The 25,744-nt window shown below is 44.5% G+C and overlaps 1 protein-coding gene across 2 annotated transcripts in view; it reads left to right on the top strand.

Annotated features, from left to right (window-relative positions):
• The window catches only part of RYBP (RING1 and YY1 binding protein), an 82,293-nt gene extending 62,563 nt beyond the window's left edge, over positions 1-19,730 (top strand). The window contains exons 3-6 of one of the 2 annotated variants that reach the window (XR_004300385.1): positions 12,289-12,465; positions 12,568-12,666; positions 13,055-17,696; positions 18,995-19,730. Coding sequence is in view for 1 of the 2 variants with exons in the window: in XM_032411766.1 (XP_032267657.1) it covers positions 12,289-12,465; positions 12,568-12,666; positions 13,055-13,307 (529 nt within the window). In the remaining variant the exon portion in view is untranslated. Of the gene's footprint in view, positions 1-12,288; positions 12,466-12,567; positions 12,667-13,054; positions 17,704-18,994 lie in introns of those variants that run through there. The other variant, XM_032411766.1, reaches the window with a different exon arrangement.
• The last annotated feature ends 6,014 nt before the right edge of the window (positions 19,731-25,744 follow it).

Genomic DNA, 25,744 nt, shown 5'->3' with positions numbered 1-25,744 from the left:
GAAAACCAAGACCTGAAGGAAGACTACTGACTTGTTAGACCTCAGATTCCTTTGAATTATCTAATCACTTTTTCCCCTTTGAAGATGTACTAATTCTTTTGTGTGGTTTGCAAGTGCCCAGTTTTGTGACATGAACTGTAATTTCAAAGTGGTGAAATGCATTTTAAATGGGATCTGTGACAGTTGTAATTTGCAGAGTAGATTGGATTGCTTTAGTGTTTCTTGGAGAGAGAAAGACTTGGCTCATCATTGGGTTTATTTGCATCTGAAAATGTGGTTTGCTTAGAGATCTGTAGTTTCTGTGATTCCTCTTAAATCATTGACATGATTTATAAGGTAATTTTGTGTGTCTTTTGCAGAAGAGAGAGGTCATATCAGTCACTAAACCAACAGCATAGTTTGTAGAAATGTACCTCATGATGTTTAATCAAACCGTTTTTAAAAAAGAGGCTAAATGAGTTACTAACAGCATAAACTGAAAACTTGCCTCTACCTTGAGAACAAATACTCTAGTGGTCTGTATTAAATATTGAATACAGGTATCTTAGTTAAAGGAGCCTTTAGAGATCACTTACTTCTAATCTCCTTTGCCATTGAGGAAACGAAAGTTTGGAGAGGATAAGTATGTAACTCACCCACGGTCACACTGAGTTAGGTCCCACAATAAATACAGAAAGCAAAGGGGGAGAGCTTAGGCATTTCACCTGTTAAGTCCTGTGATCCAGCTTGTGTGACAGAGATCACCCCATAAAACACAAAGGACCCTCACCAGCGATCTGGACCATTGGAATCTATTTTGTCTTATCAACTCCTTGGAAAAATGAGCATATATCCACACACATCCCGAGTGCATAGCGCCCTGACTCGGCATATAGTAGGCACAAGCAAGGAAAAACATGTTCAGTGAATTTGAAAACAAAAGCCAGAATACCAGAGGTGAAAGTGGGAGAGGAGACAGCACAAGGCATGCCATGTCTCTGCTCCTTTACTCAAATGGGCTTTGAGACGTAGAAGATGCTAGCCCAGGAAGTAGGGATTGGATGCCTGTGTGGACTTTCTCCTTGGAAAGAGGGGGTGACGGGAGTTGGGGCTCTACCGCACCTGCACTCGCACGGACAGCGGCCTCGGACCAAATCCTCAGGCAAGCAAAAGCAGCTTTTCAGTCTGGACACTGAAGCCTTTCGCAGTGGAATTAAATTTATGTTGAAAATAATGAATGTGGAGGTATTAAAAAGAAATTCAGTTAGCCGTCTTCAAAGAAGGTCCAGTTTAAAAACAATTTAGGAAAGTTTTCCTTACTTTTAAACTCAGCTCGTACATTCTTAATCAGTGAGTGGGCTTGCTTTTGAGAAATGGCTGTGGGAGATCTAAAGGGCGTATTTATTATGGGACATTTACTTAAAATATTTGAATGACCACAATAAAAATCTGTTATTTTAGACACTATAGGGGAGAGGAAATAGTAGAAGGATGCCAGATTTATAGTCAATGGTTGAAATGCTTTAAGCCCACTCCTTAAGTTGTTCTCATGTTTAGTAAGTTTAAAATTTTTCTTTATTTTCAAACTTTTTTAACCTGCATTTGGAGGTAGGTAGTGTTGCTTTTCATGTTTCTTTCCTTCTCATGTTTCGTTTTTGAAGTTTTGCTGAGGAGAACATAAGCTTATTTTAAGAAGTGGCCTTCTAAAGTGTCTTCTTTGCCTGTAATAAAGCAAGACTTGCACAGTAAGAAAATTTGGCAGTTCTAGGATAGCAGTTCTCAAGCTTTTTGGTCAGAAGTTCTGTTGATAAAATTATTGTAGATCCCAAGGAGCTTTCACTCATATTGGTTGTATCTATCTATAGATATTTTCCATAACAGAAATTAAAACTGAGAAATGTTTAAAACACAAGACTATACAGTTGACCCTTGAACAACATGGGGGTTACAGGCACCGACCTCCCTTGCCCAACCCCTGCAGTCACATCTGCATATAACTTTTGACTCCCCCAAAACTTAAGTAACTACTAATTGCCTACTGTTATCATTTCTTACTGATAACATAGTTAACATGTATTTTGTATAGGTATTACTGTATCCCTACAGTAAAGTAAGCTAGAGAAAACATTAAGAAAATCATAAGAAAAAAATGCATTTACAGTACTGTATTGTATCAAAAAAGATCTGTGTATAAGCAGTCCTGTATAGTTCAAACCTGTGTTGTTCAAGGGTCAGCTGTACAAACATACATTTCAGGGGCGCCTGGGTGGCTCAGTCGTTAAGCTTTGCCTTCTGCTCAGGTCATGATCCCGGGGTCCTGGGATTGAGCCCTGCATCAGGCTCCCTGCTCCGCGGGAAGCCTGCTTCTCCTTCTCCCACTCCCCCTGCTTGTGTTCCCTCTCTTGCAATGTCTCTGTCAAATAAATAAATAAAATCTTAAAAAACAAAACAAAACATACATTTCATTAGATGTCAGAGCAGTGATGTCACATGTCATGTAATCTTTGGAAAGTGAAAAGGCAAGTAATGTTTTAGAATTATTGTGGAAATTATTATGGAAAATAAAATTATTATGGAAATAGTTTTGGCCTTTGTAGGTAGACCCTCCTTGAAAAGGGTGTAGAGGACCCCCCCCCCCTCCCCGCCCCAGGAGTCTCTGGATCACACTTTGAGAACCATCAGGCTAAGCTACTCATTGCTACCAGGTTGTTTTATAAAATAGATGTCTTGGGGCGCCTGGGTGGCTCAGTCAGTTAAGTGTCTGCCTTCAGCTCAGGTCATGATCCTGGAGTCCTGGGTTCTAGCCAGGCATCTGGCTCCCTGCTCAGCGGGGAGTCTGCTTCTCCCTCTCCTCCGCGCTTGTGGTCTTTCTCTCACTCTCTCTTGCTCTCAAATAAATAAATAAAATCTTCAAAAAAAGATAAAATAGATGTCTTTGAAGACTGCAAACCACCTGTAGCTCCTTTTGCCTATTGAATGTGTTTCTGAGTTCTAGAGAAGTTATATAGTGCCTATACTTAGTGGTTATTTGTAAAGTAAGTGTGTTTTCAGGGCATAAGGGACATTTGAATATTCAAAATGACAGTTTTGAATCTAGGATAGAACATTGCTGATTCTGCTGTTTATTAATGGTGCTTATATTAGTTCTGTTGGAGCTAGTTGTTTGTTCCTAACCAAGTTGTATCTGGTGAGAGTTTATGTAATACCGTTAGGTAGTGTACAGTTGGTCTGGTGACTTACCCTAAAGGCATTCTCTTTTAAAAGGAATATCTGCAAAACCACAATTCTGATGCTGATATGCAGAAATATTGGTAGCTATGTTGATGAGGATCCTTAATGCTGCTCTTGCTGCTAGATAGCATGATTAACTTGAGGATACTAACACATGTGAAGGATTTATGTCTCTACAACCATTTCCTAGGGCAAGGCTTACCAACTTCTTTCATTTGTAAATCTTGCCCTTTGCTTCCCAGTATCTGAGGAAGGGTGGTAGACACATCTGCAGCTGGAAAAGTAGTGCTTGAAAATGTATAGATTACTTTGAAGGGGAATCATTTTGTTGAGTATCTATGCATTCTGTGTACATGTACTATGATAAGCTAAGTGAACTTCACCTCGTTTAATCTTGACTTCAGCTGTGTTAAATGAGATATGGCCCCATTCCCATTTTGAGTAACTACTACTATTAGCTCTCAGTAGTGGGGGGCCTATATTAAGTCCAAAGGCTGTCGTAACGCCAGAGTCTTTGCTTTCCCTGTCAGCTGTGTGTGAAGATGGCAGAAGGAAAGATACGTGAGACAAAGGGGATGGTTTGGGTTTTTTAAAAACTTGATAGTTGGAGTCAGACTTGAGAGAAAGCTTTAGTTTTCTGGTACAGAGTAGAGTGGTACAACCTGAGTCAAGGATGTGTACTGTTGGGAAGGAGTAACCTAGAATGATAACTAAGACGCCTTGGGTCACTTAATGGCTCATTCTAAAAGATAAGCCAAAGGATATGGGAAATTTCATGAAGGTAAGCGTGTACATGAGAGATGAAAGAACATTTTCTTTACATTTGGGAGGAAAAGAACGCAAGAAGAGATACTGTTTAGGAAGCAGAGACATTGATAATGCCGTACCATGTATGATCCTAGCAACGTTAAGTGATAGTTGACTTTTAAAGTTACCCATATTATAATGATGGTTGGGTTCAGTGAAAGTCACAAGGTCATACAGGTTTCTTTTTACCCTGGTGTGCTGCATGGCCTGACATTGTGGCAAGAGCAGCTCTGGAGAAGGCCACAAGTACTGATCTTTCAGAGCAAAGCCAGCTAGGTCTAAGTAATGTTGACATGGGCCCCAGCTAGCCAGCTTTCTGAAAGGGCACTCTGGTCATTGGGACTAACAACGGGTACAACAAGGTCTTGTGTTTCCAGCATCATGGAGGAATTAGGTTGGGGACGGTTTCATCTTCCCATAGCTGAACATATGAATATTTGTTCAGTGGTCTGTTTAGATAATCAGTCCTTTGAAATAGTGGCAAAGAAAGCACTTACCTAGAAACTCCCTGGGGATTTACTTTTGAACCAGATTATCTGCTGTATTTCCTCATCTGTTATTCTTCGTTGGGCTAGTTGATCACGTTGGTGATTCTTAGTAATTATACTATCCTATAACACTGCAACAAATACGAAAAAGTACAGAAATTAAGAGATTAAAACCCTTTATTTAAAAAAGTCTCAGCCTCACATGGCGTAGCTGAAAGAATACCACACTATAGTCTGGAGATTCTGCTTCTCTTTGTAGTTGTTAACTCTCATTTTTTATTTTATTTTTTTAATTAATTTTTTTTAACTGAGAATCTTACTGGCTGTCTAGCTTAACTTTTAGAATTGTTGAGGATAAAGTGAGATGATAGTTATTTAAAAGTAAGTAATACGTGAAGGGGGAAGAGCCCTAAAAGTGGCCTATTAACTTTAAATCTATACATTGCTAGATTTTAAAAATTTTCTATCACCTTGTAAGGTCTCGTGCTCATTGATGTTGGAGCTGGAATTCTAATTTCTGTTTCTGTTCCCAGCATTTCTCTTTGCTATATAAAAAAAATTGGATTGGGTGAGGAGCTGGTGGGTAAAATGAACAGAAAACAGGTTGTTCTTGTAGGGCCTCTTGTCCGTACTAGTCATCAAAGCCAGGGCCATTAGTGTGTCTTGGACAGTGTTGTTGACCCAATGTGTACATTGCCTTAGAAGTAAATACGGACATTGCTATGTTCCCAGCTGGTATATTTTTGTTTTGGGGCATCATTAATACAAAAGTTCAGTTACTGAGTGGGGTAGAATCTGTCCTAGCTGGCCCAGTACATATGTATAGAATGACCTTTTGATAGGAAAATGGGTCGTGTGCAGGTTCCTTTTATATGACCATGTGATACATCATAAAGAATCGTGGGCTCCTGATAGGAGTGAGCTACTAGTGGGAAGGCATTCTCAGAACTGTTAAATTCTTGAAGTTGCGAGTTCTTCAACTAACAGATTGCCAAGGCAAGAAAAGGGTTGGAGAGTTGTAAACATCCAGAGGACTCAAGAATGGTATAAGCTGACTTAGTGAAGATGTTTTATAAGTTTGTAAAGCACCTTTAAAAAAAAGAAGAAAAGGATGAGTCGACTGTCTGATTCCAGAGTCTTTGGGGGGGGGGGGGTATTTTAATTGAAAAGTGAGACCCAGATGGAATTCCCTAAGTTGGCAAGATGCACAAATGATAATTTAGGAAAAGCTGAACATAATCAAGGAAAAGATAAAATTTGTTAGAGATTCTTCTTGTTCTTTGTTGCCTGAACCACAAGAAAATGGGTTTGTCTTGTTGCTTGTTTGGTAGCTGAGATACAGAGAAGTGCATGAGAAATGATTTGTAAGATCTCATGTTACCCTGAGTAGTACACAAGCAGACAAGAAAAAGGGTATAGGGTAAACACCTCTTAAAAAAATAGGTTTGACTAAAAAAAAAAAAGTTTGTGTGCCCCCGAGGTGGCATGAGTACACATAACAAAAACAATTCAGAAAGATTGTTTTGTGCTGTCATTTCTATTCATTCATTCATGTATGTTCAAACTCTGAAATTTTTCCTAGTCTAAAATTAAGGTTGTCCCTACATGAAGATGTGCTTCACCTTTTATGGAATGGACTCTTTTCTGAAATATTAGCTGTTTTTTTTTAAGATTTTATTTGTCAGGGAGCCGAGCGCACAAGCAGGGGGAGCCAGCAGAGGGAGAAGCAGACTCCCCGCTGAGCAGGGAGCCCATTGGGGGCCTCCATCCCAGGACCCTGGGATCATGACCTGAGCCGAGAGCAGACGCTTAACCGACTGAGCCACCCAGGCGTCCCAGTATTAACTGTTTTAAATGCAAATACATAGACCTGTTTTCTTAATGTCTATTATTGAAATTTCACAGCAAATTTTCATTTGTAAATGTTTATTGAAACAGCAACAATAAACCTATAAAATAATTTTAAGACAACTTTTTTCCATTAAAAGTCTTGAAGAAGATACAAAACACTTGAGTGTCAACTTTATTCTTTAAAGAAAGGAAACTAGGCCCCCTTGTTTATAACGTTACTCAAATAGGGTTTTTCATTTGTTTGGTGGTGTTAGTTGATTTGCTTTAATTCAGGGCTTAGACATCTAGAGCTTAAGCCATGTGCTTTGATCTAATGCTTTCCACTGTATTGTGAAGGCTATTAATTGCTTATTTTAGGCTTGTTAGTTGAGAAACAGGTAATTTTGAAGAACTCAGACTGGCACCTGCATAGTGCAGAATTGACTTTTTGCAACATGTTGAAAGTTGTGCCCATTAAATGCGCTGTCTGTGTGTTGTATGACACTTAGAAGACAGATTAGGCAATGTAAATCTGTGGAAGGTGATGATTTCTTACTGATCCGCAGTATCCCATATCATGATAAGGGTTCACTCCTTCCTGGGAATGTTCCATAGGCAATGGAAAGCATTCTTGCTAGCCCCCCTGCCCTTTTCTCTTCCCTTAAGGACAACCAACGAGTCCTTTCCAGAACGAGGATGGTGAGGCTAACGAGGCTGCTGGCATTCTTGGGGAGTTGTCTAGTGAAACTGCAGCCTGGGTTAGCCTGGGGTTTTCATCCCTGGTACCCCAGGCCCGAGTCTCTCACAGACAGACAGGCGCGCGCGCACACACGCATGCACATGCACACACATCTGGGCTCTTTAAAGGCAGGAGACTCATTTGAGGTTCCCTTCATAACAGGAGTCCAGAGAGAGTCCAGATAGATCTGGGTTAAAAATCGCAGCTCAGCTACTTAATTAATTGTTAGTCTTATACAAGTTTCTTTTTCTTTTCTTTTTTTTTTTTTTAAAAGATTTTATTTAGGGATGCCTGGGTGGCTCAGTCGGTTAAGCGGCTGCCTTCGGCTCAGGTCATGATCCCAGGGTCCTGGGATCGAGTCCCACATCGGGCTCCTTGCTCGGCAGGGAGCCTGCTTCTCCCTCTGCCTGCCTCTCCCCCTGCTTGTGTTCTGTCTCTCTGACAAATAAATAAATAAATAAAAAATCTTAAAAAAAAAAAAAAAAAGATTTTATTTATTTGACAGACACAGTGAGAGAGGGAACACAAGCAGGGTGAGTGTGAGAGGGAGAAGCAGGCTTCCCGCTGGGCAGGGAGCCCAATGTGGGGCTCGATCCCAGGACCCCGGGATCATGACCGGAGCCGAAGGCAGACGCTTAATGACTGAGCCATCCAGGTGCCCTGACAAGTTTCTTTTATCTTGCAGCTCCTCATTCTTCTTACTTTGTAAAGTGGGGATAGTCCATCCCTCCTGGAGAGGCGCTGCGCTGTGTGCCCTGCATGCTGGCCCGTCCTGTGACGGCCGTGCAAGGGCTCTGCCTCTGCCACCGCACGTGGTTCGTAGGGTCTCGTCCAGAGGAGCCGGCACGGCCTCACAGGAGGAGAGCGTGCCGTTGTCGTGCGGATCGGGCATTCCCATTCTTCCACGTGCAGTCACAACACGAGCCTAAGAACAAGAAGGGGACAGGTAGGGCGCCTGGGTGGCTCAGTTGGTTAAGTGACTGCCTTCGGCTCAGGTCATGATCCTGGAGTCCCAGGATCGAGTCCCGCATCGGGCTCCCTGCTCGGCAGGGAGTCTGCTTCTCCCTCTGACCCTCCTGCCTCTCATGCTCTCTGTCTCTCATTCTCTCTCTCTCAAATAAATAAATAAAATCTTAAAAATAATAATAATAAAGAAGGGGACAGGTGGCAGGAGCTACGGGACCAGTTCCGACAGGGTGGCACTTGGGGGGTGTGTTCACACTGGTGGGCCTTCTAGTTTTCTTTACCTTCCCCTTCCAAAGTGGTTGGCTTTGCTTTCTGAACCAGTAAGTATTGGTATGCACTTTGTTCAGAAACATTGTGCACCTTTTAAAAAACTTTTTAGGTGTGGGGCACCTGGCTGGCTCAGTCAGAAGAGTTGTGCGACTCTTGATCCCAGGGCTCTGAGTTCGAGCCCCACGTTGGGTGTAGAGATTACTTAAAAATAAAATCTTTAAAAAAAAATTGGTTAGGTTTATACTACCTCATCCCGAACCCTGATTCTAGAAGTTCTGTGGGACTTGTTGGGGGTGGGGGGGAGTTTGAAAAAGCTGCTATAGTAATTTAAGTAATAAATGCTTGTCTGTTGTGGAGGGTTTTTTGTGGGGAGGGTGCAAGTAATGCCTGATGAGTTAGGTTGTTACTTTGGGACATATATGACATAAAACAGCAATATTTTTGACACAACACAGATGCTTTTAGCAGACACCCTGTATTTCTTATTTGCTTATTATCAGATCCCAAAAGCTTTGGGTCCTTTTCATTTATGAGGTTGTGGCCTGGTAGGCTATTGGAGGAGAACAGCACTCAGCCTCACCGTTCTAGTCCAATATTCATTTTCCTAGAGGCAAGTAAGAACAGTCCCATCGCTTTGCACATGTGCTGCATATTAAGAATTATAGCTGAATTTTACCTTCTGTACATATAGATTTTTTCCCTATAGATAACTGGACTGTGGTGCATGTGCTGAAGAAGAATTCTGACAGTATATTTGTGGAAGTGTTGGGGAATGATCACCAGGGGCAGAACCACACAGGCACCTCACCTGTTGTCCTTGGTATGCCCAGAGCCTTGGCAGGCTGCCCTTGTTGGGAGTACTCCATCCTGGACAAGCATGATGTCTGGCTGGTTTCGAGCTTCTTTATGGCCCCCACACTCATGGGCCCCCCCACACACACACACGCACTCAAGATACAAGTAACTTCCTTTTTGATGGAAGCTACATTTGTGGTGAGCGTAGCATATAGAGCTGTTGAATCACCTGAAAGTAATGTAACACTGTATGTCAGCTTTACTCAAAAAATTAAAACAAGCCATTTCCTTCTCTCTCTGATCATCACTAGCTCTTTTTTCTGCTCTTAGTGCCCGCTACTCACTGAACCAGACACCACTTCTAATGTCCATGGTCTCTGATTCTCTTCTCTGACTTCTGTTTTCTGCTCATAACCCCCCTTTTACCTAGCATCCCTCTTCCATCTCAGAAGAAAAGTGTCCGCATTCCTTTTCCAGGACTGTTCTTTTTTTTTTTTTTTTTAAGATTTTATTTATTTATTTGACAGAGACACAGTGAGAGAGGAACACAAGCAGGGGGAGTGGGAGAGGGAGAAGCAGGCTCCCCGCCGAGGAGGGAACCCGGTGCGGGGCTCGATCCCAGGACCCCGGGATCATGACCTGAGCCGAAGGCAGACGCTTAACGACTAAGCTACCCAGGCGCCCCATCCAGAACTGTTCTTGATTGTACTTTCTCTCCTTTGCCCACCTTCAGCCTTTTCCCCCTCTTGCGGCGTACGACATGATTTAAGTCTCCTTTTCCTATAGAAATCTCAAACCTGGCGTGCTGCTTTCGATAATGGCCAGAGCCATCCTCTACCTCAGCACCACGATGCTCAGAGAAGGGTTCCTGTTTCCCATCTCTGTACTAGTCCTCCTGCAGCCTGTAATCCATCAGGTCTTTGCAGCTCTTGATCTCATGTGGCCTGCTCTCCTGGAAGTCGGCATTGCTGTCCTCCCGATCGCCAAAGCTTGGACCCTCTTGTCCATTCTCATTTTACTTGGTCTTTCTCTGCTGTGGTCACCTATTCTTTATTCATCCAGTAGATAATTTTATTGAGTACCTGCCACCGTGCTGAATGACATTGTGACAAGAATGATTAAGATCTTGCCACTGAGGATTTACAGTTGATTGGCAATTTCAGTACAGCGTTGTAAGTGACAGAACTTTGTAGGGTGTTCTAGAGTGAGACAGATCCCTCTAACTCAGATTGGGTGGGCCTGTTGATTAGGATGGCGGTTACCTTTGATTCTGTCACTGTTGAAGGTTTTCTTAGACTGGTGTCCAGGTGTCCCCTCTTGTTTTTGCGTGTCAGAGTGCTCTGGAATAAAGTGCACATACTGGCTTAACTGAAATTCTCAAAGTGTAGTTTTTCATAAAGTTTTTATGGCTTTTTCACAGTATTAACTCTGGTCGAGTTACTCATTTTGACACCTGAGTATTGTTTAGTGTATGGCATTTTATTTTAACGGATTTAAACTGCTCCGTAATCCCTTTAGACGGCTGATTGTCCCCCGTGAGTGCTTGTGAAATGTTTGGTAGTGGTGATTATCTTCCTTGTAAGTATCTAACACAGTTATACTTACTCTTTGGCAGAGTAGCTGCCGCCTTGCTCTCAGAACCTGTCAGAAGAGAAGGTTACCTTTTACGTGTGTGTTTGGGGACCTGGGGGCTTAGAGTAAGTACATTCCTCCCTTTCCCTAGGGTACTTGACGTCTGTGTTTGAATCTCTTGCCCAGTGACAAGAGACTGTGGTCCAGGCTGGAGGTGTACCTGTGACTGGGTTTCACGTGTGCCACGCCATGACCAAGGCCTGTGTTGTTGGAGGCTGATAGGAAACTTGATCTGAGATTGCACCTTCGTTGATCTGTTTTCAGGCAAAGCCACACTAGCACCGAAGAAGTACTGGAACAGAGCAAACCCAGTTTCCTTCCATGCTCTGGCTCACCTTGGTGAGCTCATGGGAGTGAGCCATCTGTCTCCTCCTCGTCCTGCTTTCCTCCTCATCCACACCACATCTGCTCTCAGGAGTTCCAGGAACATAGGGGTTAACTTAGGGGTTCAGCATGTCATGTATCTAGGGGTTGTTAGTTTTGTTTTTCCAAATTTGTTGTTTTGTCGTCCCCCTCCCCAGTGTTCCACCACTGGCCTTCCCACTGATGAGCCAGGCCTAGGGTGTCTGGTTATGTTTTCTGGCCCAGTTCTCCATCCTGGGGAATGAGAGGGAGCTGTAGGGTCTGAAGGTGATGGTTACATTGAGACAGCCAGTCGTTCACCTCATTAATGACCCGTCTGAGTATTTGTTTCCTACCTTGTTTTTGGAGACTTTATTCTGTTATAAATGGCAATCTAGATGGGAATGTCTTTGAAAATGAATATTGTATAGAAATAATGCGTAGGCTCTTTCTCCCTTTCCCATTTGGGTTTGAATGCTCATGTATTGTGCAGAGTGTTTGGCAGCACTTAGAATTTGTAAACAATAGTGTTAAGAGCCGGTGTCAGTTGGAGATTGGCGGGGACGGAATGGTTGATGGCACAATGAATGTATCACTTGTCTGAGGTTTTTTTATAGTGACTCTCAGTCTTTCACCCCTTGGGAGCTAGTATGAACCACAGTTACCTTTTATTGCTCTATATGTGTTGTCCATGCCAATCACAGAGCTGCAGGGGAGCCGAGCAAGTTGGGATAATTAGATTGAGAAGTGAATGTCACACTTCTAATTTCATTCTCCTTTCAAGGGATTACCAGTGTCCATTTAATAAAATGAGATTAACCCTCTGCAGCAGGAGTATTTGAAAGCTGTCAGTCAGTATAATCTTGACAGCTCAAAAGAAGTAGTGTTGTCAGCACTCTTAGAAACAGTGTCATGTTTTATGAGCTGAAAGACTTTTTTACTGCAAAGGGATGTGTATGTTTGAGCACATGTGTATGTGTCGTTAAAGGTAGATATATATATATACAGGAGGTGGATTTGAAAGAGGAAAAGTTTTACGGACTTATCCATACTGCACAGAAACAGTCATGTAGAAATAACAAGTAATTTAGTTTCAAGTTGCCAGATATCAGTAATAAAATACCTAAGAAATTATAAAACCAAAATTAAAAAAAGGAGAGAAATAATTTATAAAGGAAAGAATGATGTGTCTTTTCTTGAATGTTCTAGAAAACCTCGGATCAATTCTCAGCTGGTGGCACAACAAGTGGCACAACAGTATGCCACCCCACCACCCCCTAAAAAGGAGAAGAAGGAGAAAGTGGAAAAGCAAGACAAAGAGAAACCTGAGAAAGATAAGGAAATTAGTCCTAGTGTCACCAAGAAAAATACCAACAAGAAAACAAAGTAAGTTCCCGTTCCCAGCTAACTCACCACACTGTATATTATTTTGCAGGTGAATCTAAGCTGTGTTTTTAAATGCCTTTTTTTTTTGTGTCCCCACCTTAGACCAAAGTCTGATATCCTGAAAGATCCTCCGAGCGAAGCAAACAGTATACAGTCTGCCAATGCTACAACAAAGACCAGTGAAACGAATCACACCTCAAGGTATTTGGAACTAGAATGAAATACAGCATTGATGCTCTGATTTACAATTGGTCCTAGTCAAGGACCCCAGGGCGGTTTTGTGCCTCTGGGTTTGCAGGCTGAGAACGGTGTTGGGGGGCGTGAGCTGGGTATGGGCTGTCAGCTTTGAAGACACACGTGTGTGTGTATGTGGGCTCTTTCTGTATCAGTGGGGCCACAACATGAGAAAGATAAACTGATGATAATTTTGCATTGGTCCAAAGCTTTGTTTAATGGTGGTTTCTGTTGCTAAAGTAGTAAGCTTTGGTATGTGTGGTGGCAATTTATGAAGTCTCGTGTGTATTGATGAAGAAGACGCTTTGAATCCATAGCTTATTTAATCGGCTGTTCCCCGGGGTGTTGCTTTCAGGCCCCGGCTGAAAAACGTGGACAGGAGCACCGCACAGCAGTTGGCAGTGACTGTGGGCAACGTCACTGTCATTATCACAGACTTTAAGGAAAAGACTCGCTCCTCCTCGACATCCTCATCCACAGTGACCTCCAGTGCAGGGTCGGAACAGCAGAACCAGAGCAGCTCGGGGTCGGAGAGCACAGACAAGGGCTCCTCCCGTTCCTCCACGCCAAAGGGCGACATGTCAGCAGTAAATGATGAATCTTTCTGAAATTGCACATGGAATTGTGAAAACTATGAATCAGGGTATGAAATTCAAATCCTCCACCTGCCCATGCTGCTTGCAAACCCCTGGAGAATCTTCTGTGGACATCGGCCTCTTAGTGAAGCTGCCAGGATAATTTCTGCTTGCCATGGGCATCTGGCCACCAAGGAATTTCGCACCCTGACGATTACTCTTGACACTTTTATGTATTCCATTGTTTTATATGATTTTCCTAACAATCATTTATAATTGGATGTGCTCCTGAATCTACTTTTTATAAAAAAAAAAAAAATCTGCTGTGCACAATTTTCCATGTACATTACAACTGTTTTTTGTTTTTGTTTTGTTGCGGGGGGGGGTTGGGAGGGGGAGGGAACTTTTATTTATTGTGTTCACAAACTCCATCCTTTCAGCATATCCTTTTAAGTTTAGTTCTTTCTTCCAGTTATACTATGTACTATCAGTTTTGATATAACTATATATATATAAATATAAAATTATATATAAAGGGTTATTTGAAACCAATCCATGGCAACGCTGGTGCTTGATACACTGTGAAGTGAATACAACATTGAACAGTTAACAGATCTGGGACAGTCCCTTCTATGAAAGTGCTGAAATTAAATTAAAGTCAGTCTTACATGAAGTCTGTTCCAACCCACGTGGGAACTTGACTCTCTCATCTGTCTAAAGAGTACTGGACGATAGAAAAATATATATTTTTTAAACAATGTGATCTCAAATTTAAAGACTGCTCCAGATAGCCTGCATTTGCAATGGAATAACTGACAAATCACAAATGGTTTAGTTGGGAGGGCTTTGATCGTTCAAAAGTAACTAAACTAGCTCCAGAATGCCAAGTATTCGTGTAAGTTCCGGTTACATGTTAACATTGCTGTTCTTATATAAGCACTCATGAAAATATGGTATTCTGTAACTCGAATTCCATCCATTTTCCAGACCTCTACTCATGACTGAGGTAAATATAAATTGTCTCTTAGTTTTAGGATTAAAACCGTCTAAACTGTATTTTTGGTCCATAAAAGAAGCAACTCCCTATTTCCACTTTGCACGTGACATTGCAGTCGTGGTTTTCGTAATTGAAATTGGTTTGCCTCGTGTCCCCTCCTTTTCCTTACCCTACCAATTTAGTTATGAGAATTCTTTCTCTTTCTTAAAATCTACTCTTGTTTGCTTTACTGAACAAAGGTTATCAACTGCACATCCAGTCCCGACATGGAGCTTTTCAGTGTTTGGAGACATTTCTCAATTCCCTGCTGTGGGAAGGAACTCAAGTGGTGAATGGTTTAAGCACTAGCAGCCAGAATTGCGGGGAAAGCTCATACTTCCTGCGAGCCTGTGATCTTTTTCTTTCTCATCATAAGGATAGCTTGAGCAAACTCTTTCAAGGTTTCTTTTCACTCATTTTTTACTGTCTTGCGAAAACAAACAAAAAACAAAGACCACTAATAAGGATTCTACCCCCTCCTTATTTTTCAAATGTTTTGTTTTGCTTTGTTTGGATTTAGGGTCTCTCTTCTGTTTGACTCTTACATTCATATCCACACGGTTCATAGGCTTCAGAGTCATTTCAAGCATGGGAACTTGGTGTTACCTTCCTTTACTTTATCATACTGAAGGACTCACGGGAGGGCAGCCGATTTGTGATGAAGCACCACGTTTTTGGTGTGAAAAACCTGGTTTGCTTAAGAACAGAAGTACCTGTCTGTGGAGGCAACGAGTAAAAAAGAAACAATTAACAGCTTGATTTGAGTAGCCAACAGGAAAGGTTCCTTTCACATTTACATTAAAACTATTCTGTAGTCACTAATGCACCATAATTCAAATTCTGTTCTCAAAGGTATAGATGATAAAGCAGTGCCATTTGTTGCTGTGGTCCTATTCTCAAATGCATGGACAATTGTTCCCCTCTTTTTAAAAATAATGCTTGTATCTGGGATGCAAGCTATGCTATCTTTTTAAATACATTTTTAAAGTATTTATTAATGAACCAAAGGAAATCAGATGCTTTCTGTAAGCATCAGAATATATAATACATAGTGATTTGACTATGAATTTTAAATCCACATTTTAATATTAGTGGGATATTGCAAAGACATTCCTTCTAAAGTTTTAATATTCCTTTTATTAAGGGTCTCAGGGAGGGTAAATTAGTCAGCCATATTTATTTTCCAGAGATGTAAGGAATTGCTACGTTTTTTAATTAACTTTTTAAAAAAATTTAAATGCCACCAAACTCCTGTGGGTTGCACTGCTTTTTGAACCAGTAAGTGTTGGTATGCACTTTGTTCAGAAACACTGTGTACTTGTTCAAAATTAGTTTCATGTAAAGTGATTGGACCCCTAGATTAGTGGAAAAAGCTGATTAACCAGCTACTCATAGGCTGCTAATTAATTCATTGCCAATGTCTTGGTTTTTCAGTTTTGCCTCCGTGATAAATCAATACATGAAAGAATGGGGAGGGGTGAAGGAAGGGAGGATTGCTTTAGAACAGGTGAGATGAAATTGGCATTTGGATAGAACTGCAGCTAGCAGTGGGACTTCTCTCAGCAGATGTTACTGCTCCAGTCCTCCAGCTGCTGTTGTGTCTTCTGTTGAGGTAGTGAGGTGGTGGGCACCTTAAACTTTTAGTTTCCGAAATTGATGACATCCCTCAGGCATGTATTCTGGAAATGGAATTCCTGTAACTTCTTGCATTTGCAGTTTGCCCTACAATTAGTAGGCAGCGCGTAAAAACACTAGTGTAGATTATAAAGATATATATTAAAAGAGGACCAGAAATACTTGGTATTCAGTGGCACAGTAAGCAGGTTATAAAAACAAAACAAAAAAAACAAAAGCACAGTGTTAACGCTTGCAAGTTTCCATTTGTTTTAATACCACACGATCTTTCACACTCGTGCGTGCGCGCACACACACACACAGAGCTTACCTGACTTGCTCTGCTTGAGTCATGCAGTTTTAAAAAAAGGTAAAGACGACACCCACAAAATATTTTAATCAAAACTTTTCAGTTTCAATCTGGATCTTTAAAAACATTGGCAGAAGCTTCTGTGAGTTTAGTTCCACTAAGATGTTCCACCTGCCTTATCAAGACCATTCTCAGTCTACTTTTTTAAGCTACCGTATCTTAAATTATTGAAAATTTATTAATTGCTGAATATATAATAACCTTTGCTTGTATGTAACCGAAAATGGTTTAAGAGCCAACATTTAGAGTATGACAATGGAGCTGAACAGTTTTTAATGCGCAAGCAGTTCTGTTCTTGTGTATGACTTGTAACCTTAATTTACTGTGTAAAGATGGTTACATTATTTCCTTAGCTTTGTTTGTTGGAGACAAATAGAGAATGCTTGTTAAGTATGTCCAAACATAATCTTATCTTGTGAATTTTTGTTAATGTATTATACGAGCTATATTTTTCATTTGCCCAGAAAGACAGCTTGTATAACGCTTTTGGAAGTTTCTGCTCTGTAACGTCTTTAGAGCTGACAGTCTGTTAGGTTTGTTTTTTTCTTCATGCTAAAGTGTCAGTTGGTGGTTTTGTGAACTGGTCAGAAATTCACAGGTCTTAAATGTTTTGGGAAAATTTATATTGGACACTGCTCTTTGTCTAGCAAATAAAAGATGTTAATATATTCCTGTTACTGGCATGTGCACGACTATGTTATTAGAAGCCACTTTATCATTTTCCTGCTTTAAATAGAAATGTCTATTTATGAATTCTGCTTGTAGTTTTTTCACAAATAAAATAGTAAAATTTACACGGAAATCTTTATTTTCTTGTGTATAGATTTTAGCCCTTAGGAAAATGGTTACTTACTGTACTCGGATTTTTAGCTTGTGGGATATTTCCAGTGGGAGCAGGAGGCTAAGGAGGACTCGAGTTGTTTATCAGAAGCGCAAGTTGATTTGGGTGTCTCGGGACATGTGTCTAAGCTGCAGCAGCGAGCACGATTGAACGAAAGAATGTCCAGATTGGGGAAGAAAGCCAGCTAATGTGTGTAAGCTCATCCTTTGAGATCGATTGCAGTGATTTAAAGGAGATGATGGCTGACGACGGTTCAGTGGATGACTGAAAACCCTCAGAAGACACCCTGTTTCTGGCCACGTGCAGTTAGGTACCCTGTGACTCGGATGTCAGCGAAATGCAGCATCAGGCCTAAAAGCCACACAAACAGAGCTGGGGGCCTGCTGCCCAGAGGCCACGGCAGTCGCTGTAGCCTTCCAAAGAATATGGAAACCACTTGAAACACTTCAAGATCCACCCCCGATTACTCCTCTTTGTCCCGAGTTTGCACTTGAACTAGCACTGAAAGGAAGACCGTGTAAAATGGTGCGGGACGCCGAATTGGAAAATGGGCCTGTCCTGGTAAGAGGAAACAGCAAACTATGTTCTCCTTTGTCCCTTTTCCAGTACCGAGTCTTAACCCGAGTCTGACTCCTCAGAAGTCTCAGAAAGGATCTGGAAGGGTGGAAGGGTAGGGATCCGATGACGTCTCATGTTTCCCAGGGGCCAGTGTGGGTACAGACGGGCGATGGGCTGTACCCCTCACCCCTCACCCCTCAGCTTTCTTTGGTACCTAAGGAGTCCTGTGGGAGGGTCCCCACTGCTGGCGGCACTGGCTCCACCCTTTTGGGGAGGCTGGAAGCTGCCCCTCACCCTAGACAGAGGCATACATACAGCAAGAGAGGTTGGCCCTTTGAGTGAAAGGGCAAGGATGTCTCTTAGGGAAAGAGTATGGATCCTTTCTAGTCATGAGGACAAGAGGGGAGGCAAAGGCTCCTTCCCTCTTGCCCTCGGCTAAACCCCAGCGTTGACACAGGTCCGGACCCTCCACTGAGGAACGCCCTGGCTAGGGTGTGATACCGACATGGTAAGACCCTGGCTAAAGTGGTCTTGGTTAAGGATAGGGTGATCTCTGAAGCTAGGAAGTGCCCAGGCTTCTGCTCTGCTTTCAGAGTCCCGTGACATGGCAAGCAGCCAGCCCCTGCCTGGGGCAGCGAAGGGAAGATGAGGGGTGTCAGGGAGGCCCTTGGTCTGTCTCGTCCCTGACCTCCCAGCAGTTCCGAAGAGTTACTCTGAAACCTTAAAGTCACAGCAAGGGGAGGTTCAGAACCATCTTTGTATTGGAATTAAAAACTTGATCAGGGTCCTGTCAAAGAAGCCAGGGTCTAACGTGGCCGCCCCTCATGGTGTGGGGAAGGCACAGCCTTCTCCCCAGCAGTCTGGGCTCTGTTACGGGCAATGGAAATGGACCACTGAAGACTGCAGGGAAGGCTCCCCGATGTTTCTAGAAAAGGTCATGGGACATGTCTGGAAAGATGAAGGCAGGGCTCAGGTCAGGGCAGACCCGAGAGTGGAAGTAGATAATCCAGGAGTTCTCTTCTGCCTGGGAAATCTGCCTTCTCTCCAGGCATTCATCACAAAGCTGCGACTGGGGGCTCGCTGTGGGCCGTCTGGTGACTAGGTATTTTCTGTAGTGCCAATTAACGGCTATGCTAAAACACAGCTAAGGGGGAGGACGAGTGTGTGGATTCAGACTGAAATGGGCCCACTCCTGCAGGTGCTTTTGACCTAGACCTGGCATACAAGAGACAGCCCCCATACCTGTCATGTGCCGGACACCATGCAGCAGTCACAGGACTCCTTTCTTTTTTTTTTTTCAGCTGAATTCAGACTCCGAAACCTCAGCACAGCTCTGCGGGCTTCATGACCCCATGTTCCTGTGTGGTAAAACTCATTTGCCATTCCTGCCCTGGACCAAGCCCACCCACAAGCAGTTGGAGAACCCTACAAGGCTGATTTTAATCAACACTTCAGTTGCGGGGCACTCCCTGGGGCCACTGGAATTCCAAACGGAAGGCCGGCTGGGAGGCTTGGAGGAGTGAGGAGAGAGGAAAACTAAATATCCAACGGCAGCTCTTCAGAAGGCTCAGCTTTCCTGTTCAAAATGGGAGAGGAGGAGAAGGCCGGTGCTCAGCCCTGTAGCTTTAAATGCCAGACCCAGAGGACTGCTGGCAGTGACGGGCGTCGCCGTGGAGGTCTGCCATGTAGGCCAGACGGGGACCGCCCAGGCTGTCACACCGGTTCTGCCAACCCCAGGGACTCTCAAATAACAAGGCAAAACACCAAACGGATGTGATTCCTGGAAGCAGCAAGATACACCCTTGGAGTCAGAACTGTAGAAGGCTCCCACCTCTACCTGCCTGGGTGACCTTGGGCAAGTCAGCCGCCTTAGGCTCATTTTCCTCATCTCTGAAACAAACCCTCCTCCTCTGCCCTGTTCTCTGCTCCCAGGGGCAAAGGGCCAGTGCCCTCGGGGTGGTCTCTGTCATGGTTTTAATACGGATAGGGAGCAACCTTCTTTTCAGAACATTCACTCGGATGCTTCACTGATGTCAACACTGGGAATGAGTGAGAAAGCTTTGCTCTTTTGTATTGTTTTTTCTTTTTATATTATATATACATATATACGTATACGTACGTGTGTGTGTGTGTGTGTATAATATATATATATATATGTGTGTTTATCTGTTGCGTCCTGGCCAGCGCAGGTGGTTTGCAAGCCACGTGTAAATCGATCCAGTGGTATTTTTCACAGCTGCTTGGTGTTTCTTACCTACAGACAGTGTTACAATGCATATGGCTTTCCTTCATTGAAAGTTTGATTTTTTTTTTTTTAAATGATGTCCCCTGCCCTGTTATTACCAAAAAAAGGGAAAGTTTCCAGTCAGTGGGAGAACTCGAGCCCTGCAGGGTGCCTGGCATCACCACACAGCAGGAGCGTAGTAAGGGTCAGTCGCGGGTCGCACACGTGTACCGTACCTGCTTCCGTGTAGGTGCGTACATACATGTGTATATGTGCACGCGCGTACTGACGGAGAGGGGGGTTTTCACGCAGGCATAAAGGTCACAAGCTCCTGGCACAGAGAAGTCTTTTGCAACAAACCACTAGATCAGCCACAAATACACTGGTGGAGAGTGAATTGTAGACGAGACCCGTTTTTCCAGCCTGAGTGATTCAGCCATCACAGAAGCCCCAGAAGCAGGAGAGCTCCGTGTCTGGGAGCAAGGCAGATACAGAAATTGTATTCACTGCCTCTTCACATTTCAAGGAATTTGTACCCGTTTGGAGAAGTCTCCAGTAGAGTCATCTCATTGGCTGGAATTATAACAATCTGCCAGAGTGGAAAATGTGTGAATGTGAGGCGTTCCCAAGAGGCCAGACCCTCTAATAAATTATACTGTAACGTTCCAAGCGACTCCCGCGTGTAGAGATCATTCTGACAATGCAGACGAAGGCAGCAAACAAATAGGCTAATAAGAGGGAGCATTGCAAGCACCTCCATTCATCTGGCAGCAATCAGCAGCCGCTGGTGGACAGATGGGCCAGCTCGCCGGTGTGGCCGGCAAGAGGTGGGGACCACTGTGGTGGCCGCTGGGCAGAGGTGGGCGCCGACAACTGGCTGGGCTCACTGCTCTTCTGTAGAAGCCCCTAAATCCCTAGCGGGAGCTTATGCCTCAGTGGCACTGAGTGAACTGGGAATGGTGGGTCCTGGGAACGACAGTTGCCTGGAACCATTTTTTATGTTCCCAGCTCGATGACAAGTCCTCATTTCATCCTGACTCTAAATCCATTCTACTCTACGTGGAGGGGCATCACCTCAGCGAAATTTATTTAAGCAGCAAGAACAGCACACTTTCTTGGTACTGATTTTAGTGCCTGACTAGCTCACTGAATCCTCACAGAAACACTATGGAATAGAGTCAGGGCGGGCGAATTATAGCCCGTGGGCCAAATCCTTCCCCACTGCCTGTTTCTGTACAGCCCATGAGCTAAGGATGGATTTTACGTTTTTAAACGGTTGAAAAAAAATGTTAAAGAATCATATTTGTGATGTGAAAATTATATGAAACTCAAATTTCAGTGTCTATCAATAAAGTTTTATTGGAACACAGCCTCACCCATTCGTTCATGTATTGTCTATGGCTGCTTTCCTGCTACGAAGGCAGAGTGGAGCTGCTGCAGTGGAGACCGTTTGGCCCCCAGAGCCTACGATATTTATTACCTGGCCCCTTAGAGAAAAAAAGGTACTGCTCCCTGGAATACCCTCCCATCTTCCACGTTCTATGAGGTAAGCGCTGACATGGCCCTCAGAGTCCAGAAGGGTTCCTGGCAGAGTGGGCTGGATAAATGTTGTGGAATGAAGGCATTGCTCCCTGCCCGTTTTACAAATGAGGGAACTGGAGTGCAGAAATTATAAGGAACTTGCCCAAGGCCCCCCGGCTAGTAAGTGGAGGAATTGGGATTGGAACCAAGGCTGTCTAATCCGGAGTCCTGGCTTTTGGGCAGCTTCCTCCAAAGTATGTTCCTTGAACACAAGTTAGGCCAGATGCCTAGCTGCGGCCAAATAAATTTGGTTGAAATCCTGTTTAGTATAGAAGTCCTCTTGGAGTTTCACGGTGATCATTAGCATATCAAAGGCTCTGAGAAGTCCTGCAGGAAAGAAACCCATTTCACTTCCTTTAATAAAGTGTTTTTAAAACTGACTCCACCAACTAATATAACTCTGGGGGGAGCATTTGTGCAAAGACTTGTAGTTAAGACTTACTGGGTTACAGAGGTGGCCTGTGGCCGTGAGAAAAATTATTGAGCCTCTCTGAACCTGTTTTATTTTTTCTCTGTAAAATGGTGACTTAGTGATTTAGTGAGCTGCTAAGTTCCTGGGTCCTGGTAGATAACTACAAAATGTCAGTTTCCTGCTCGCAAGGTAACTCGGGTGTCCTGCACACTTGCCATTTCCTGCCTTTGAGGCACGCGTGGATCCACAGTCGCTTTCCAGACGGAAAGTGCCTATTAGTTAGGAGGATCCGACCACCCAGGGCTATAAGGCCGAACCCCCAGCCCCGGAGAGGGAAGATCTGCCATCCTAACTGCGGACAGGAGAGCACCCCGCCCCCTGGCGTGGGCGTGGCCAGCAGCGTGGCCCCGCCTCCGTCCCTTTCTGCGGACGTCTAACGGTGTGCTCGGCAATCCGCTCTCATCTTAGTCACCCTCCTGCTTAAGTGAGTCGGTCTTGGCTCCCTGGACGCTGGAGCCTTTCTTCCTGACAGCAGGTGAGGCACTGGCCGCCTCTTGACGTGACCATGCCCTTCAGTGCCTGCGGAAGTCCCCGCCGCCCGCAAGCCACACATCTGAAGAGTTTGCTTAATAGAGTCAGCGGCGCGGTCGAGGGGGGTCGGGGCTCCGGCCGGCGGGGGGCGGGGGATGCTGCTGCCCCCGGGGCCCAGCCGCCCTTCCCTCACCGGGCAGGGGATGGGGTGCGGGCCGGGGAGGAAAGGGGCAGGCTACCGGCCGGGCAGGAGCGGCTGGGCCACAGTGTCCTTACCGAAACACGGAAGAATGAAACCCAAGGCCTGGAAGACCTGTCGCGTGCCCGCCCTTGTACCCTCCTTTCTGCCCGCCGTCGTGTCCCCTGCAAAGCGGGAGGAGCCCTGCAGCCTAGTCGGGCAGGGGCAGGAGGAGGGGTGGGGGTCTGTCCGGCCGAGCGGGGTTCCTGGCCCTGCAGTGGGCAGTCGGAGCCAGAGGCCCTCTCCCTCCCTGGAGTCCTCCCCACATGGAAGCTTCTGGCTTCGCCTTCCCAGCTCTCTTGGAGAACAGGCCCTTCCGGTGCAGGGCCAGGGGTGCAGATGGGGCGTGCGTGCCAAGACGCAGCACGCCCTGTGCCGGGAGCCCAGATGGGGGCCAGCCCTCCTCCCCTCCCCCCGACCCTTGCCTCAAAGGGCTTAACCTTTTTATTTTTTTAAGATTTTTATTTATTTATTTGAGAGAGAGAGAGAATGAGAGAATGAGTGGGAGGAGGGGCAGAGGGAGAAGCAGAGTCCCGGCAGAGCAGGGAGCCTGATGTGGGGCTCCATCCCAGGACCCCAGGATCATGACCTGAGCCAAAAGCAACATAAGAACATAACACACTGAGCCACCCAGGTGCCCAGGGCTTAACTTTTTATTTCCCGAGTTTTGTATGCCTCTGCTTGGCTGTTTTCTCTTACTTTGTCAGATGTCAGCATATTTCGCCTCACTCTGCCCACTCTAAGAGTTTGCCTGCAAGGAGTCCACCCCGGAGATGAGAGTCCGACCGACCTCCCGTTAAACAACCCTCACAGACTGTACAAGAACATGACCGTCCTTACACCTTGACAGCCTTTGCCCGGTGTTGCCAAGTGCCCAGCCAGACTGAAATCAGTCTGATTAGAAGGGCCATATTTGAATATAAAAACAAGGACATCTTCCAGTTATGCAGTAGAGACTCTTAATGTCCTCCAGTGATGGGAGGGAGGCAAGCATGCTTTAATTTTGCCTGATTCCTCGGGCTTCCGGCTTGGAACTTTAAGGTGATGGCTGGAACTCCATCAGTCACCATGGATCATGAGGTCATCTTAAGGATGGAAGCTACATAGTAAGGATTAAAAGAGCTGAAAGATAGAGCCTGGGTCCCAGATGACTCCATGGAGCCATCATCCTAGGGTGCCCTGCCTAGTTCCTGACCCCTTATAGGTGAGACGTAAACTTCTTTTATTTAAACCCCTATGTATTAGTTCAGGCTCTCCAGAGAAAAAGAACCAGTAGGAGATATATATATCTCAGGTCAAGAAGGATCCAGACAATTTTGGCATGACTCTCACTTCCTATGGATGACTTTCTCCCTGAAGAACAAGGAATGTGTATTAGGCAGAAAATGTGGTGGCCACATGAGTTAATGGGCAGCAGTGGGGCAGCTTCAAGCTGCAGAAATCCCCACCCGAATGAGGCAGCTCAGGCTGTGTTCTGCCGCTGTAACAAATCACCTCAAATCTGCAAAGCTCACAAAAGCAAAGGTTTGTTTCTCACCCGGGCTACGAGTCTCTCCCAGCTCCACTTCCTGTCCTCTTTACTCTGGAACCCAGGCTTGCTCTGGGATATTATTTTCTGTCTTGAAGCAGAAGGGATAGCAAAACATGCCTGGCCCCTTCCGGCCTCTGCTTAGAGGTGACACATGTCACTTCCCCTCACATTTTATTAGCCAAAGAATCACACGACCACACGGGATAGGGATGTATAATCATCCTCCAGGCTGGGTGCCACGGGGTGGGGCAGCAAATATTTTGAGCATTAACTAGTCTACCACACCATTTTGCTGGACTATAAGAATATAAACAGAAATTGACCAAGAATTAGAAAGAACCAACTCCAACTTCACTTTCTCCGTTCCAATCCCTTCACCCTCCCGTATCCAAGGAGAGATTCTGAGCAGAAAAAAACCTGTTTCCCGTTCTGGCTGACTTGTTAACAATGGGGGAGAAATGAAGCCAGGTGGAGGCATGTGGAACTCTGGGAGAGCCAGGCTGAAGATTAATACCAACCCACATTCCCAGTCACCTTTTTGCCTCTAGTCTGATTCCTCTAAAGTGAAAACTGGGAAATGTTCCTGAAGTGGGGGAATTCTGTGGTCTGAGGTTTTGGGTTTGGGGAAGAGATGAAATTTCAGTTACATATTTAATTGCTTCTGCTCTGGAAGGTCTTTGTGTGAGTCTGGTCCGTCTCTGGCGCCCTTGAGGCCCCAAGTCTCCTGTGTGATCCAAAGGCAGGACTCATAAGAAGCATATGTGTTCCAAACTCCAGCATTAGCCCATCTCTTTATGCCCTCAATCCTGGCCTTTATATCAGGACACTTTAACATATAGTGGATTCTCCCTAGATATACCCTACTCCACATGCCCGTAGTCTAAAGAATCTCCTGGATCAACAGGTCATATTAAGTGTTATGGATTGAATTGTGTTCCCCCAAATTCTTATGCTGAAGCCCTAACTTCCAATGTGACCTATTTGGAGATAGGGCATTTAAAGACATATGTAAAATTTAAGTGAGGTCGTCAGAGTGGGGTTCCTTAAGGAGACTGGTGTCCTAATAAGAAGAGGTAGAGGCACTAGCGACCTGTCTGTCTCACCACACACAGAGAGAAGGCCATGTGAGGACGTAAGAAGGCAGCTGTCTACAAGTCAAGGAGAGAGGCCTCACCAGAGACCATCCCTGCTGGTGTCTTGGTCTTAGACTTCTGGCCTTCAGAACTGTGAAAAAATAAGTATCTGTTCTTCAAGCCACCCTTAAAGTGGAATTTCATTATGCAGCCCTAGCTGACTAATACATTAAGAGTAACAGCAACCCCGGGGCGCCTGGGTGGTTCAGTTGGTTAAGCGACTGCCTTCGGCTCAGGTCATGATCCTGGACTCCCGGGATCGAGTCCCGCATCGGGCTCCCTGCTCAGCAGGGAGTCTGCTTCTCCCTCTGACCCTATCCCCTCTTGTGTTCCCTCTCTCATTCTCTCTCTCTCGCTCTCAAATAAATAAATTAAAAAAAATCTTTAAAAAAAAAAAAAGA

This window comes from Phoca vitulina, unplaced genomic scaffold (assembly GCF_004348235.1).
Source record: "Phoca vitulina isolate PV1807 unplaced genomic scaffold, GSC_HSeal_1.0 scaffold13, whole genome shotgun sequence".
NCBI lineage: Eukaryota > Metazoa > Chordata > Mammalia > Carnivora > Phocidae > Phoca > Phoca vitulina.
Note: the sequence above shows the minus strand (reverse complement) of the source record. Positions and strands in the feature narration are given on the sequence as shown.